Raw genomic sequence first — 18,096 nt, 5'->3', positions numbered from 1 at the left:
AATGCCACTGAACTGTACTTTTAAAATGGTTAAAATAGAAAATTTTATGTTATATGTCTTTTATAATAATAAAAATATATATTCACTGTGGCAATTAAATATTGGCAGTTGCCTAACTGCTTAATAGTAGAGATATTGTAGGTAATTTTTTAGAAAATATTAAGTATTAATTTAACATCATGAATGTTTAATAAGAAATATTTGTTGTAAATGAAAATTACTGTATATATTCAGTACAACTGCAAACATGTAAATAAAATAATTAAAAACAAGTATGTGTTACCTTTCTAACCATTAGAAAAGTTAAAAAAAAATCAGAAGGAAAAAAAGTCAAGCCAGAGAGAAATCCATACATACATCTTTATAGAAAATAAACACAGCCCTGGCGGGGTGGTTCAGTTGGTTGGAGCGTCATCCAGTACACTAAAAGGTGACTGGTTTAATCCCAAATTGAGGAACATACCCAGGTTTTAGGTTAGATTTCTGGTTGGGGAATATGGGGGACAACTGATCAATGTTTCTCTCTTTCTCCTCCCCTTCCTCTCTCTAAAATAAATAAAAAATAATTAGAAAAAAAATAAATAAAAAAGTTTGACAGAAGTTGACTACAACCTAATTAGCCTCCAAATGAGAATCCTATATAATAAAAGGCTAACATGCAAATTGTTTCCTGGACCGGGAGTTCAATCAGGGGGCAGGGCCGGCCAGCCAACCACCCACGGCCCCTCCTCCTGGCCGGCCAGACCCCACCTGACCCACCTGTGCACAAATTCATGCACTGGGCCTCTAGTTGTAAATAATTTAGAGAAAATGGGCATTTATAGGAATGCAGGTCTGCCAGCAAGTGCCATTGGGAGGCAGTTTTCAGAGGAAGCTCTCCTGGTAAAGCAGATACTAACAATGGGAATGAAAGCGGGCTCAGTTTCTTTGAGAACTTACTGTATATGAAAATTCATTGTGGGAGGGAGGTAGCCAATGAATGGAACTGGAACAATTGAGAAGAAAATATTTCTCTAATTCATGTCATATTATTTGACAAAAATTAGTTACAGATGGTGAAAAGAGTAAATAACAAATTGGAACATAAAATTAGAGGGTGAAAGTAAATATTTGTTAAATGTTTGGAATACAATGACTTTTTGCATAAAAGATATCCTGAAGGAAAGGATAATTTAATATCGCTACATAAAAGTGCAAAAACTTTACAAATCTACATATATAAAATTAAAAGCCAAAAATGTTTTGAATACTATCACAACAAATATGGCCAACCACAAAATCTAGCACATCGAAGAACTGAATAATATCTGGGTGTAAAAAAAAAAGAAGAATTTTGGTGCCCTTGTTTTGCTGAGGTGTGAAATGCTGACAAACGTATTGGCTTCAATTAATGAAGCCAATTTGAGTAAAGGGGAGAAAAGTGCTCAGTTAAGTTACTGTACAAATGTAGTGTCAGTCCTAATTTTTCATGCAAAATATTTAAAAGATAAAATATATATTGCAGTCAAAACCTGAATGGCTATGGGAGTCACATTGTAAATGCAAATAACACAAATTATTAGTTTATATGAATATTTATGGGAGATCCCTCTGCTGCCGTGCTGATTTTTCTACCTTTCTGTTCCTGAAGTCCTGCCTTCTCTCTTCCTAGTCTATTTCATCTCCTTCTTTCTTCATCTCTCTTTCCTTCTGCCCCCCTTACTCGCTTTTCTGATCTCTAGCTCTCTTTCCCTCCCCAGCAAGAGAGAGAGGGTTTTGAGTTTCATTTATGCCTTCCCCCACTTAGTCATAAACATCAACCAAGGATGTGAATCAGATAGCCCCAGTTTGATGGGGGACCAGCTTCAAATGCAAATGATTACTGTTGGTGATTGTGTATAAAGTAAGGGCTCTTATGTATATATCACATGATCTGGATAGTAAACTGAGTCAACTTAATATTGGCTAGTGGAAATGACAGTGTTTATAAATTTACAGAGAGGCATTTGTATGAATCAGGCTCAACTTTTATTGTATTGAATACACTTATTGTCGTTATTTTAATATGATTCTTGTAGAGCTGTTCCTTGTATGGGCAATGCTAGTTGGAAATTTGAAATCCTTAGAAATTGGAAGATTTTTATTTTACCTATAATCTTAAATGGTGAATACAATTAAGATTTTATGTTTGTAAATCACTTTGCCATAACGTGAGAAAAAAGCTTTTCTTTCATGATTTTCTCACTGAAAATTGTTTTGTCATTTCTGTTTAAAAAATGCCTTCTCTTAATAAGTTCTATATTTATTTCTATAGTTTTTGAAGTTTGTGTTGTCTCCAGTGCATTTCAACAATAATGGGAAGGATGAAAGATAACCTAGAATTATACCTCTGAGCAAAATATATTGTGTTTATTATTTGTGATTTATTCCAGTTCTATTTTTTATGTATTTGTAATTTTAACAGCATGATAATAATGGTGTGGATTTAGCTTTCCTTCAAGATGGATTTAAGCAGTTTATCTCATGACTCCTATTCATTAAATCAGAATCAGCGCAGGTATTTCTTCAGGACTCATGTTTGTTCTCTTCAGTCATTATTGCATTTTAAGAAGTGAACGTGGAGTTTAATACCGACCTTCAATAATGTGTTACAGCTTACTTTTTAAAATAGACAGGCTAGCAAAGGTTCTTCAGAAACAAATGTACAAGCAAACTCCCAAGCTACAGGTGTGGGCCACCATTCTCTTTTTCTAAGTTTCGTTTTCTCTTTTTCTGAGTTTTGTTTAACATGTTTTGTGTCTCTGAGGTGCTCAATATGTGTGACTTGTTTGAGTTTCAGCCATAAGTTAGTAGTGATTTTTCTCCATTATGGACTTTACACAAATGAATTTCAGGAAACACCTTCTTCTGCTTGTAGATAAAGACAGCAATATGATAGAGTGATCAAATACAAGTGCTCCTTTAATTTATTTTACCAAGACATTTATCCATGTTTTATTTATAAGGCGATTGAAGTCATTCATTTTGTATGGAACTCTTTCTCTTCTGAATAACAAATAATATATTATCATATATACTACACTGGTGGAGAGAGTGATGAAAGCCATGCTCGAAAATAAAAGTTTAATATTTGGGGCTCATTGGGCACAATTATATTGGCACTGTCTTTGTTTTCACTGAATCATAATTACCTATGAGGGTTTTTTAAAAATTGGGATGGCATATAACAGAGTAGTGGAGCATATAGAAAATTCTTTGTTCAAAGAGAGAAAAGGTGTTTCTTCTCAGCTGCAGAGCATGTTACATGCACAGACTTTGTTTCAGAAATAGTCTGTGTAAGATCCTTGCACACACACATGGTGCTAAGCAGTTTCATTTTACGGGTGACTGGGATATCTGCCCGGGTATCTTCCCAGGATCTGTGCTGTGCCCTGTGAAAGCCAGGGCCCACTGGTTTGCTTGGGACTCTTCAGAAACGATCTCACTTGAAGGGGGTCTGCAGCATTTAATTTCTGAACCAGTTCAGGCTGCAGACTAGGGTTTCACCCTCCACTTTGTTTGCTTTTGCCATAAAGAACTATAGCTAGAGCTGCATTGTGATGGTAATTGTTACTTACCCTCCGTTAAAATTCCAGTTAATAACTATCATCTGCCCCGGCTTCTTTTGTGCTGATTGCTTGAGAGGACCCATCTCTGGGTAGTTTAGAAGAAAAGATCAGGCCAGAAAAAAAGTTTGAAGTTTGGAATCTCGTGGTATAAATGGCAGGTGATTAGTTAGCAGGTGCAGGCCCCTGTTAAGGCACACGCCACATATTAAATTCAGTAAGGACTTAAATGTATTAATGCTTAATAGCTCCTTAAAAACTAGTTTGGGTGGACCCATGTAATGTGATCATGTTTCTCCAAAGCATGGTCTCCGACAATCAGGTCTTACTGTTAGAGTCCTCTCAATAATGAGCTCTTAGCACATTGAAAGTATCTGACTTATAAGCCACTATTTCAGGAATATCTCTTGTGTGCAGAGATTGAACTATCAGAACATATCTGATAATTATAAACATACTGGTTTGTGATTATTTTAATCTCCTATCCAGAATTTCACCAAGTTACTAGTATTCTGTTGCCTGGCATTTGAAATCAAAAAGCTTTTGACTTTTGACCCATTCCATCTTGTCAGTGTGACACTCCGCCATTTGAATGGTTCACCACAGGCTGTTTGCTAGTTGAGAGCCATGGCTCTTGGAGTGCCTCATCGCGCCCCTAGTGGTGGCTTGGGTAGTGTTTGGACTGAGGAAAATGTGGCTCAGGATGGTGTTTTGCTGTGTTATCACTGAGCTGCCACTGCTGTTAGGTTAATATTTCCAAGGTCACGGTGGTGGCTGGAAATTCCTATTGAGACCACATAAGTCATCTCAACCTTTTAAGGTGTTTCTGTAGTTTGCAAACGAGAATAATAAATTGGTGTTGCTTCCCAACGTGTTTGTGGATTTCAGAAGAGAACAAACTGCGTGTGATTTCTTAGAAAATTCTTCGTCATGGTAGGGTTTATGCTGGAGTTTCTGGGACTACTTGTGAGTATTTCCTCTTTTTGATGCTACTTCCTTCTTGCAAAAGAACAATCCCTAGCCTTTTTTTGACTCATGAACCCTTTCACATTTTTTAAAAAATATATTTTTATTGATTTCTTACAGAGAGGACGGGAGAGGGAATAGAGAATAGAGAGTTAGAGACATCAATGAGAGAGAGAAACCAATCAGCTGCCTCCTGCACACCCCCTACTGGGGACATGCCTGCAACCAAGGTACATGCCCTTGATTGGAATCGAACCCAGGCCCCTTTAGTCCGAAGGCCAACACTCTATCCACTGAGCAAAATTGGTCAGGGCCCCTTTCACATTTTCAAAATGTTATTAAATACATTAAAAAGCACATAGGAATACAAAAGAAACCAACTGTTGAAATACAGTGATAATAAATAAAAGAGCCAGTGGCATGTCTAACAATACTGTAACAGCTTTAATATACTATGAAATATTGTTGAATTCTATTGGTGACACAGTTACAGGTATGTTAATACTATTATAGTTGTAACCTATAATGATAGTGAAAGGAAATGCCAAATTTCAGTTAGCAGTGAGTAAAATAAAAATACTAATGTGTTTTCCCCCCAAGGTCATGTACTCCTTGAAGTTTATTCCTGGATCCCTTTCCTACAGGGATTCGGGCTTATCTGATCAACTTTTTCCCTGAGCTGGTATTCCAGAGTGGGAGAGACTTGCCTTTTGTTCCGGAAGGGCTGACTTCCTTGAACATTAGCCGATCAGTCCTGTAATGCTAAGGATTCAGTGTCTTTAGCTTCTTCTGCCAGGAGAGATGTATGTTTGGTGCATTATTTTCTTTTCCTCAATAATTGGCTCTTTCTTTACTTGAGAGGCCAATACAATATTGTTATGTAAGCTGTTGAGAAATTCTTATTTCTTTGGGATGTTGTAGACCAAAGCATAAATCAGTTTGACAGAAATACCCAATCTTTTTCTTTCCAATTTGCTCAAATAAGTTAATCCCATTTATAAATGTTGACCACTCCTCCTTTATCCAAGCGGATGTCAGGCTAGGAATTTGTGATACAGGATCAGTAATTTGAAATAAACAGTTATTCACTTCAGTAAGTAGAAAGACCAAATTGATTTGAAGAGAATCTTTAAAAAAAAATACATGATCTAAGATTCTGTAAAACTTTTCCCATTGATTCTGCATTTTATTTCTCAAGAGAGAGTGTACCAGGGTATAACTTCCTGCAGCAAACAAATGTATCATGACTATCTAGTTTAGCAAATCAATACACAAAGGCATTTCATGTCTCTGGGCACATTAGAGAGAATCAGCAGTAAGAATATAACTAATTTTACTGTAGAGTCTTAATGGGAAATAGATTTAGATGACAATAGAAAAGGAAGCAAAGTTACAGGGACACTAACCATAATATCACTCCCATTAATTGGATTTTTCATGCATCAAGCTATAGTTGATTAGAAATAAATAATACACATTAAAGTCATGCAATAGTTGGGCCTTTTATGTTGCTTAACTAAGGGCTGGGGCATGCAAATAGAGATGTTTACCTGACCTATCTGAACCTAGGATCTTACTGTGATATGTCTCTTGAGTTATATACCCTGAGCTATAGGTAACAGAATAGGGAGATTTAGGCATTGTGGTAGAATGCAGTTTGGGAAGGCTGGAGAGCCACTGTAAAACTAAAGAAAAAATTTAGTTTAAATTTAGTTAGAATAAATTTCAAGTTGTATAGAAGCCAAAAAATTGTATATGGGTAAACCAAAAGGTTTCATTTCATTTTGTGATGCATGAAAAATGTGAATTGCACCCAATTAATAAAAATTGCTGTAGTTGGTGTTCTTTCTATTTAGTAGGCCACTCTAGGAAACCCTAGAAAGCAGTCATCAAAATTCCCAAATGAAATACAACATTGTTCTAAAACTAATCAAAATTCTCTTCTGTTTTTAGCAAGGGGGGAGCATATTTACTGTTCATTTTCACTTTCAGACATCCTTAAATGTACTAGTCATTCTCATGCTTTCCTTGCATCAGAATAACCTGGAGGGCTTGCTAAAAACAGTCTGCTGGGTACCTTCTAGATTTCGGACTCATGCTTAGGTCAGGAGTGGGACTCAAAGAATTTGCTTTTCTCACCAGTTAGGTACCACACTTTGAGAACCTCTGCACTGTATTATTCACTTAACTGTTTCCTGGCTAGAGTGATGACTTACTTACCTGATGATTTTTTGCTTCACTTGTCTGCATGACCCAATAGAGCACCTTATCTTATTGAGCTGTCTGATAAATGTAAGGGAAGCTCCAAGCCTTGATATCAGGAGCATTTAAGTCCTTTAGATTGGAGAATGACCTGTATGAAGTGTTTCCAAATGTGGAGTTCACAGGAGATGTTAATGTGTTAATTGACAGCAAAAATTCTAACTCTTACAAATATGGTAGCTACCCGCCTCCCACCCCACCCATCTATGGTCTTACTTTTCTTTGTTTCGGTTATCCAAGGTCAATCAAGGTCTGAAAATATTAAATGGGAAATTGCAGAAATAAACAAGTCATAAGTTTAAAATTGCAAGTCGTTTGAGTAACATGATGAAATCTTCCACCATCCCACGCGCTGTCCTGCCTGGGATAGGGGGCTGTGCATCATCCCTTTGCCCAGAATATCCATGCTGTAAACGCTCCTTGCCTTTTCTTCACTTAGTTTCCAATGGTGTCAGATCAACTGTCCTGGTATGCCAGTGCTGTGTTCTAGTAACCCTGTTTTACTTAATAGTGGCCGCAAAGCACAAGAGTAGCTTGAACTTTATCATAATTTTTTATGTATAGGAAAAAACATAGTGTGTATGTATATGTGTATGTATACATAAACTATATATATATATATATATATATATATATATATATATATATACCATATATATATATATATGGTTTAGTACTATCCGCAGTTTTAGACATCTACTGGGGGTCTTGGAACGGATCCCCCATGGATAAGGGAGGACTACTGTATACTTACGTGTTTTATCAGTTACCATGATTTTGTGTTTGTCTTTAATGCTGCCCTGTATATAATAGGTACTGTATAAATCTGCGGCTATACTTTTTGTTTCTCCTACTGACTGATCTTCATTGTATTGTATTCAGATTGTTGTTGCTGTCACTTGGTTTATGCAAATCTGAATAGGGTCTCAGATTCTCTTCTTTGGTCATGTTGTTTATTGGTTTATTTAAATTTTGGGTGACAACTTAATATTTTAATTGATCCAGGGCCTGTAAAAGTGCTCAGATTGAGAAGATGTATATATGGGTAATTTCTAAAAGAGTGAATTTTCTGTAAACTTAAAACTATTCTAAAAAAGAAAATCAATTAGTTGTTTTTTTAGAGTGCTCAGAGCCAACACATTTGTCTGAACAAAGGAAGGGATTAGAAAATATACATAAATTTGACAATTATTGGAGAAACATAAATATGCTGGATGTGCAAGGTGTTTTTTCAGTCGCTGTTCATTTATCCTTCCAAACACCAGCAGATGTAAGATTTAGCATTTGCCCGCCCCTCTGGCTCCGGGGACTGTGGAGTTTTGTGTATGGAGTCCTTGCAGCAGAGAACTCTGTCATTGTTCTGAGCAGCTGGGAATGGAGTGCAGCTCATTAAGACAGGAGATGTTATCCAAGCCTCCCCTGGCATCCAAGAGCAGCCACTGTGCTTTGCTTCCCCAGATCTAAAGTATCCATTCAGTTACCACCTAGTGTTCTCTCTGCTTTTATTGAAAACCTCTATTGGCCCCATTGCCTCTTTGAATGATGTGCGCCGTTTCTACCAGCTGTTCCCTTGTTCTCTTCTCCCTCTTCTTTGGCTTTTTATTAGGTTTATGGTGTTTGGAATGCCTTTTATTTCAGAAAATAAAATCACAGTGTAATTAGTACATATCACTTGTTTATGTAACGAGAAGGATATTAAGAACAGATTTCCACAAGTAAATCGCCTTTCAGACATCTCTGCCCACCTGGTGATAAAAGCAACTTGGATCGGGAGGGGGTTGCTTATCAGGGGAGGGAGCGTACATTGGAGTCCTTATTTTGTGTCAGGTGCTTCATTTAGGTTACTTTATTTCAGGGGTGGGGAACCTTTTATCTGCCAAGGGCCACTTGGATATTTATAACATCATTCATGGGCCATACAAAATTATCAACTTAAAAATTAGCCTGCTGTATTTGGTCAAACATTTAATTAACTCACCCCTGATGCTTTGGCAGGGCCAGACCAAATGATTTCTTGGGCCTTACCTTATACGACCCACAGGCTGCATGTTCCCCACCCCTGCTATTTGATTGTGGTAATGAAATCTAGGAGGTGTAAGTATTATCATCCCATTTTGTAGATGGGGCCCTGAGCAAGAGAGAGACCAGATAACTCAATAGTAAATTGTGGAGCAGTGATTCAAATCTGTGCCTTTCTGATTCTCTAATCTCTACAACTTATACTACCTTTCGGTGAGTTGTACATGAATTCAAATGCCCATGCTCATTTTCATGTGGCATCATTGTCTACTTATGAGGCACGATTATTCCGAACAAAAAGAAAGACAACTAGAGAAATCATGTTAAAAATACCATTTTTATCTGGAGCTCCAGATGCATACCCATATCATCATTTTTCTATTTGGAGAATTATTTACTCTTTCAAATGAAATAGGCAGAGATGATCAGAAATAGCAATCTGGAGCTTCCTTTGTAATTGGAGAAACATCTCAAGCTTTCTAACATATACTGGGAGTTTACAATATGCCAGCCATGTCCATGCGTTATTTCATTTAATCCTGTAGAAAGTGTAGGAATAGAGGTAGAACATGTCTTCCAGGATACTATCAGCCATAAAGAAAAGAAGGAAATCTTACCCTTTGCAACAGCATGGCTGGACCTGGAGAATATTATGTGAAGTGGAATAAGCCAGTCAGAGAAAGACAAGTACCATATGATTTCACTTACAGTGGTATATGTGGAATCTAATGAACAAAATAAACAAAAGAAACAGACTCATAGATACAGAGAACAGACTGACAGCTGTCAGATTGGAGGGGAATTAGGGGACTGGGTGAAAAAGGTAAAGGGATTAAGCAAACAAACAAAAAACCCCTCATAGACACAGATTACAGTATGATGATTACCAAGGGAAAGGGGAGTGGAGGGAGGTAGAAGAGGTAAAGAGGGGATAAATGGTGATGGAAGGAGACTTGACCTATGGTGGTCGACACACAATGCAAGATACAGATACTTATTATAGAATTGTACACTTGAGACCTACATTATTTTATCAACAATGTTACCCCAATAAATTCAATAAAAATTTAAAAAATAGCCCTGGTTGGGTGGCTCAGTTGTTGGAGTGTTCACCAAAAAGGTTGCAGGTTTGATTCTGGTCAGGGCACATACCTAGGTTTTGGGTTCGATCCTTGTTCGGGGTGTGTATGGGAGGCAACTGATGTTTCTCTCTCTCTCTCCTTCCCCACTTCCTCTTTCTAAAATCAATAGACGTATGAGGTCCAGAGCAGTTGAACCATATGCCAAAGGTCACACATGCGCAGGCATACAGTCCAGGCAAGAGCTGCCATCAGACCCCAGATCTCTGGCAGGTTAAAACATGGGGGCAAACATCGATTGGTTGCCTCCTGTTCACACCCACACTGGACCAGAAATATTAAGAAATATTAAGAAAATTTGGGTATACTTATTTATCCCTCCTTAGATACTGATCTCCTAAAGAGAAGTTAAACCTGCAAATTTACTTTGTATACTTTGGATTAATCCAAGGCAGTTGGTTATATGATTTCTGAGTCACTCTAGTTGGATCCAAATGGAAGGATCTGGGGGTTTTGAGAATAAAATGGTCTAAAGCAGTGATAGAGAAAGGCTAGAGGTTACACGTATACAGCTTGTCATAGGAAAGAGATGAAGGGTGTGAATCGGATTCACTTTCCATACCAAGGCATCTGTGAGGAAGGGACAAACACTGTCAGGAGTCTCGGCATATTAACTGCATAATCTTGAGCATAGTGAGAGTCTCACCCTAATCTTTCTCCTAGTTAAAGATATGAGGCATTTCTGACAGCCTGGGAAGACTCGTGGAGACAGGGCCTACAAGCGACTGTCCTCATTAAACATTTGGGGGTGGTAATAGACACCTTTTAATATACATCTTTTTTCTGTAGCAAAGCTAACTAAGGACAAAATCTTTCCAGTGAAGAAAAGGTAATTCAAATTAATAGTATGGTAATTATTATCCTTTAAAATATAGCTGATATTACATTGACATGCAAAGGTACCTTTATTTTATTTTGTTCACTGTGAATGCACTCCTTGTCTTTCCTAGGTTAACTCCTGACCACATACTGTGCCGTCGCTGTTCTGTGAAATCTAAGCACCTTGGACAGTGTCCATGCTTCTTTAATTAGTTTTAATATAATAAACCATTTTATGTTTAGCATTTTCGATTTACAGTATAGTCTACTTGGCTTCTAACTACAGACTCATTCACTGAATTTATAGTCTACTGTTAAATTTTGTCAAGTAGGTGAAAGCTGGAGAGGAGACAATGGGACGTTGTAATAAAACCGGAGACTGGGCCAGTGACACTGCCACTTGCTTCTGTGAGACCGGGACTTGGGGACTTTGGTGTGCCTAAGTCATACATTGGCCACTTCTGCTTTTAAGTTTGAAAACCATGTTTGATTTTGAACATTAGCAGAAGAAAATAAAAATTATTTACTTCAGTATAAATTTGTTTGGAGGCGTCTGTAATTGGCTTATTTAGAAGCAATAAGTAATTCAGATAATTTCAGAAAATTTACTTTTGAGAAGAAATTCTAATAAAGGATAATTTAGACAATTATATTATACATCAGAAAAGACTATTAAACAGGGAGTGATGTTACTATAAATGGTTAGAGTTTAAAATGAAAGATTCTCTCTGCATATAGTCTGTTTTCTGAGATTTCAAGGAGAAAATTAGATGGATGGAGTATGACCCAGAAACAGCCCTGTCAATAATTGCTACTGGGAATGCAGTCCTGCAAGATTTGCCTATGTTGATTGACTTTCAGTATCTGATTACAGAAGCTTCCAGCAGTGTATCTTATCTTTGATCTCTTTTGTTACCTCTTCACAGAAATGTTTGTAAAATGTGTCTGGTTTATCTATAGATTTTTGGATTCTTAGCAGGCCACTTAACTATTTTTTCCTTTTTTAAAAAAAAAATTCTTAACCGAGGATATTTTTTGTCATTGATTTTTTTTTTTAAGAGAGAATGGAGGGAAGGGTGGAAGGGGGTGGGGGTGGGGGTGGAGAGAGAGAGAGAGAAAGAGAGAGAGAGAGAGAGAGAGAGAGAGAGAGAGAGAGAGAGAGAGAGATGTGTTGCCTCCTGTTCATACCCCCACTAGGCCAGGGGTTGAGACTGCAACCGAAGTACTTGCCCTTAAAAGGGAATCAAACCCTCAGAGGGCTGACGCTCCAACCACTGAGCAAACAGGCCCGGGCAACTGTTTCTGATTAGTGTTTTCTAACTAGAATGTTTCCATTGATAGCAATATTAGCATTATATAAAACCTGAATTAAAATTTGCTAGACTTTGGACACTAGTATTTTTGGCATATAACATATTCTCTTATTTATTCTTTGTAGAACCCCATATACATGAATGTTTGTGTGAAATACTTCTTGGTCTTGAGTGCTAGAATGAGGGCCAGTGCCAGGACATTGTAGCTTGTGGATGCCAACCCTTTTAGAAGGACTCATCGGTGCTGGTTATGTTTTGAGTAAATCTGTTTTAGGAATTAAATTCAATACCATTAACATGACAGTCTGATTACTTTATTTAGAATTTAACATTGGCAGAATGTATGAATGGTCTTTTATTTTAGAAAAAGACATTATCTTGTTCTCTCTGGTGCTGAGGGTGGCCTTACAGTGTGGATTATTTAAGGTCAGCTTCTTGCCAGCTGACTATGACATCTCTACATAGATTTTCTGGTTTTTATTTTTGAAACTCTACTATGCTGCTAGAAACATGAGTGAATGGATTAAGACGACTGTGTTGGAAAATAGACATACGTTACAGCTTCTTCCGTTTTGCAGGAGTGCATTTTGACTCATACCCAGGTCAGTGGCTCTTCTGTTCTCCTCGTGTTAATATACTGAATTTGGCCCCAATGGCAGGTGAGCGGATGGCGAGAAAAGGAAGGTTAGGGTGGTGAGGTAATTGTAGGTAGAACACCTAACTCTGAGTCTGTGAGAATGAGAAATGCGAGAAGTCCACATGGCACTTGTGAAGGCTTTTCCTCAATCAGCGCGGCCAGAGAATTTTATTTCGGCTGATAAGCATGTGGCTTGTGTTTCTGGTGTGCCCTGTGTTTTCATACTAAAACCATACCCTCTACCTTTTGACATGTTGTTTTGCTTAGCACATATTCAGTTTCTATTGACATTTTTGATTTAGTGCAGGATTTGAACAATGACTGCCTACATTTTAAACGATGTCACATTGTGATGTCTGTTTGCTCTAATTTATGTGTAATCAGTAAACATGATTTTTTGGTGTTTCCTTTCTGTTTCAGAGTGCACGTTTGCTGCAGTTGCTTTCAAAGCCCCTTCGTTTTGTCCTGGGCTGAAGAACCTCAGCCAATTTTAATCAGCCCTGAGCTGTCATTCTGTTCATCACTGTCACATTAACATCATTCCTGTTCATCACTGTCACATTAGCAGCAAATCTGAACTTGCTGATTGGTAAAGTGGATGGAAATCACAGCTCTGTGTGTGTCCAAATAGCTACTCATCAGCAAGGCTTGTGATGGGGTCTGATGGTTTAATGCAGGCCTTAATCAAGGGCAGGGGATGTTTTCTCTGCAGTTTAACCTAGATGCATTGAATTACATTAACATGTATATACACTGGCGCGCACACACACAGAAATGTGTGACATCAATGTTCAAAGTCAATCAGGCCAAATCAAACAAAGGACGGAAATATATGGCTGAGGATGGCTTCTCTGGTGATTGCAAGTCAGCAAACATAGCATGTTTACCTTTGGACTCGTTGAGTCACTCATATTCAATGGAAGAGTGCTTGATTGAAAATATACTGTCTTTGGGAAATAAACGGAAAAACTGTGGGGTAAATGGGATAAATTTATGTTCAGAGCTGACATTATCCCAAGTGTGATGGTTGCTTACTTCTCAGTGGCACTTGTGTGGATGTGTGAACACACATTTGAATTCTTGTGCTAATGAGGCAGAAAACTGAAGGGCATAGGAGTCATTATGTGTGTGTGTGTGTGTGGGGGGGGTCTACACATTATGTAACATCTCAACTTGAGCACATGAAATAATGTTTATTTTTTAAAAACAACCTTTTTGTGCATCAGTTAAACTCAAGTACTGTATATCTGGGCATGCATTTTTGCTTGGGGATGTGGGTGTCATCCTGACTTTATTGATGAAGTCCGGAGCAGGTAAGCAACTTGACCAAAGTCATGACTCTCTATAGCAACGGTTCTCAACCTGTGAGTCTCGACCCCTTTGGGGGTCGAACGACCCTTTCACAGGGGTCGCCTAAGACCATCGGAAAACACATATATAATTACATATTGTTTTTGTGATTAATCACTATGCTTTAATTATGTTCAATTTATAACAGTGAAAATACATCCTGCATATCAGATATTTACATTACGATTCATAACAGTAGCAAAATTACAGTTATGAAGTAGCAACAAAAATAATTTTATGGCTGGGGATCACCACACCATGAGGAACTGTATTAAAGGGTCGCGGCATTAGGAAGGTTGAGAACCACTGCTCTATAGTGAAAGCTGGGCCTTCTAACTCCAGAGGTGGTAACTTTTTCTTTTAATGACATAATAGCTCTGTCCCCTTTGTAGCCTAACATGATGCTTGATAATTATGATCAGGATTTCATTTTTGAAAAAAAATTCCTCATACCTTGATGCTTACAACCTTATCTGAACGACCGCAACCATTGTGAACCCTAACTTCACTTCGGATAAACATTAGCATTGGGAATACTGCAGAAAGCAAGGCTCACACCAAAGTTCACATGGAACAAGTTCTCTGAGAGGCTGGTAGGATTTGCATTCAAACTAAGGACTGCAGCAGGGTCAGGGCTCTGGTTGGAGTTTATGGAAACCAATAGGAGGCACATTTTAAAATGATATCAATTCTTTGATCTGATTAAAAATTATTTTCACCTTGGAGATTTTGATTTTCTTTTATAGACTCTGGCCCTGGAATCATATGTATCTACACTCCAAACATGTTGTCATTTTTTTTTCTACTAAGACTAGTGGGTAGTGGGCGCATGTTCACGCATGTCCAGCACATTGTGTTGCTGTTATAAACTGAATGAACATACTCATTTTCTTCCAAGATTTCTGTTACTATTATATCATCTCTTTCTTTTGTAATGGCTCAGACTGATAGAGTGGTAGGTATCACATTTATTTTTCTTATCTTTTATGCCAGACTGGATGTCTTACTTTGCTTCTATTCCTAGTCTAGTAAGTTTTGTCCAGAAATAGGAAGGAGTGTAGGCTTTTGAGATGAAGACCTGAATTAGGATTCTTGTTTCTCCACTTGCTTGCTTTTTGAGTTGCTAAGCTTTTTGCAGCCACCTTATCCTGATCTGTAATGATTGGGATTAGTCGGGTTATTGTGAGGATTAAATAGGGTCACTGAAGAGATGGCTGCCATAATCCCAAAGAGCTGGTGTTCAATAATTAATTCTCCCTCATATGCAGTATTGTTTCTCGTACTTTTACATCTTTCTCCTCCTCTACTTCCCCCTCCATTCCGCTCTCTTTGTCTTTCTCTGTTTATAATCCCAAGATCTTAGTGATGCTTATGCGATCACACTGAATTCACTTTGAAGATTACTTTGACCCTGCTCTGGTCATTAGTGTTAGACAAACAGGGTCATCAGTATTATTTCTAACCAGTCTCATTATTTCAGCAAAATATTACTAGATACAATAGTCACCATACTGCTTTTCCCAATCATACCTGTTCTCTCCTGTTGCCTCTTTTCTCTGGGCTGGATTCTTTCTGTCAGTCCATTTTAAAACTCTCCTTATCAAGTTGATGGGCTTTCTGCCCATCATGTCTATCCACTCGTAGGGATAGGTATGGTGTGAATAACAGGCTCGGCACAGCAGTGGTGCAGGCAAGAGAGCGTTTAATTCTCTCTCACTTCAAAGTCTGGCAGCCAAGTCCTGGTATGCTGGCTTTGATCCATGGCATCCACAATGACCCAGGCTCCTTTTTTCTTAATGTTTCATCACGTGGGTGCTGCATTCCCAAGGTCTCTTGCCATCAGATCTACACATTTGTCAGCAGGAAGTAGGCAGGGACAGAGTAGGACATGTGCCTCTCCCTGGAGGCTGCCCACACTGGCCTCCCCTTCCATTTTCCCTTGGCCAGAACTTAGTGACATGCCTGTACCGAGCTATAAGGAAGACTCAGAATTGTGGTCTGTTAGAATCTTCTCAGGTGCTGGGAAGGAGGAGAGATGGATATTTAAGGAAAACTAGCAGTTTATGTGAGCTGTGCTATAGCCTTACCTAAAGTGTCAGAAAATCAAATTCTTTTCTTTTACACCATTTATGTAGCTACCTACTTACTTCTTGTACCATACTTTTTTTTTAAGTCTACACTATTATGGAAATAGAGAGAATAACACTTACACTCTATTTTGTTCGTTTTCTTGTCAAGAAAAGACAGTCTGCTAGTCAGATGCTTTGTTCGGCATGAATCAGATGCCATGGCTGCACACTGAGCAGGAGACCCAGCAGTGCAACGTGGGATAGTTGTCTGCACATTCCTCTGAAGGCAGCCCAACCTGTGGATTTTAATATGTCTTAAACCAGCCTAACGGTAGAGCCTCTTCAGTTTGTCTTTATGCAAGCATCTGTGGAAACAGAGTTCATGTTCAAGGTTATCGGTAGCCAAGTGTAATCATGAACTCTATTGAAGATGGAACAGTGAAAAGTTTTACACATTGATCACAATAGCACATACTTTTGGTTCCTTTTGTTTTCTTTTGTAAATAAACTAGTGGCCCAGTGCACGAATTTATTCACATTGAAAGGAAATTAATTAGAAAAAATATTTTAATATTGCTATTCACCCTTTCTCTGTAATAGAAGTGTCAACCAAATTCACGATCAACAATGACAGATCAAAACACACGTGTGCGACTGGCGCCAGCGAGAGCTTTATATGTATCACGCATGTGCCAGCCAAATTAGCCATATATATATATATATATATATATATATATATATATATATATGTAAAACTTGATTAATTAGACCTGCTTTCTGATTTAGCTAAACTTTTTCCAGCCCAGTGAAGCACCCCAACTTCTCTTTCAGGTAATTGTCAGCAACACAGCAGTAAGTATCAACACGAAGCAGATTATTATTGTAGATCACGCAGGGAGAACAAAGAGTGAAATATTTAACTGCAGCAGTGTTTGACTATATTCTGCACAGTGAGAAAACCTGAAGTCATTTTCAAGGTCCACCATTTCTTCTTTTCAGTCAGGTCACGTTTTTAAGCTTTCTAAATCTCTGTTTTCTGACTAAGAAAAAGAAAATAGGATTCTACTGAGTCTCCTTTCTACCTACTCCAGGACTTCTGGGAGGATCAAATGAGATGAGGCACAGGAAAACCCTTCACAGACATTTGGTTAATGTGTAAAATGTTTGCACCTGGCTATAAAGCAAGTCATGTTCCTGGGCTGAAGAAACTGCCAGGGGGCTAGTCATCACTAAGGAGAGGAGGCTGGGTGTTGCTATGTGGCATCATTACCGGCGCCCACAGCAGCCGTTTCTGGGCGGAGCTGGGCTGTGGGCTGCATTTTGCACGATGGGGGTCTCAGCAGCATCGGCTGTGATTTGGTGGGCTGCCGCTTCGAGGTGGTGGCAGGGCCTGTGTCCCACTTAGGGGAAGCTGGGTGTTGCTTTGTAGACGCCAGGTCCGCAGTGCTGTTTCCCTGTGCATGTCACAGCAGCTCCTGCATTGAGCATCTGCCCCCTGGTGGTCAGTGTGCATCATAGCGACCGGTCAGAAGGTGGGAAGGACACTTAGCATATTAGCCTTTTATATAGATACTAGAGGCCCGGTGCACAAAAATTTGTGCACTCAGGGGGGGGGGTGTCCCTCAGCCCGGCCTGTGCCCTCTCGCAGTCTGGGACCCCTCGGGAGATAACCACCTGCTGGCTTAGGCCTGCTCCCGGGTGGCAGAGGGCAGGCCCAATCCCTAGGTGCAGCCCCTGGTCAGGCTCAGAGCAGGGCCGATTGGGGAGTTGGGGCGCCGCCCTCTGTCACACTCAAGGCAGGATCGATGGGGAGGTTTGGTGCCACCCCCTGTCACGCACAGAGCAGGGCCAATCAGGGGGTTGTGCACTGCCCCCTGTCACAGAGCAGGGCCCATCAGGGGAGTTGGGGTGCCGCACCCTGTCACACACAGAGCAGGG

General features: G+C 39.0%; 1 protein-coding gene across 4 annotated transcripts in view; it reads left to right on the top strand.

Annotated features, from left to right (window-relative positions):
* The window catches only part of EXOC4 (exocyst complex component 4), a 719,168-nt gene that overhangs the window by 244,146 nt on the left and 456,926 nt on the right, over positions 1-18,096 (top strand). The window contains exon 10 of one of the 4 annotated variants that reach the window (XM_014455452.2): positions 13,160-13,751. The exons of the other annotated variants lie outside the window; for them this stretch is intronic. Coding sequence (XP_014310938.2) covers positions 13,160-13,233 — 74 coding nt within the window. The 3' untranslated portion in view covers positions 13,234-13,751. Of the gene's footprint in view, positions 1-13,159; positions 13,752-18,096 lie in introns of those variants that run through there. 4 annotated transcript variants of the gene reach the window in all.

This window comes from Myotis lucifugus, unplaced genomic scaffold (assembly GCF_000147115.1).
Source record: "Myotis lucifugus unplaced genomic scaffold, Myoluc2.0 scaffold_46, whole genome shotgun sequence".
NCBI classification, from domain to species: Eukaryota; Metazoa; Chordata; class Mammalia; order Chiroptera; family Vespertilionidae; genus Myotis; species Myotis lucifugus.
This window is presented reverse-complemented; position numbering and strand designations above follow the sequence as displayed.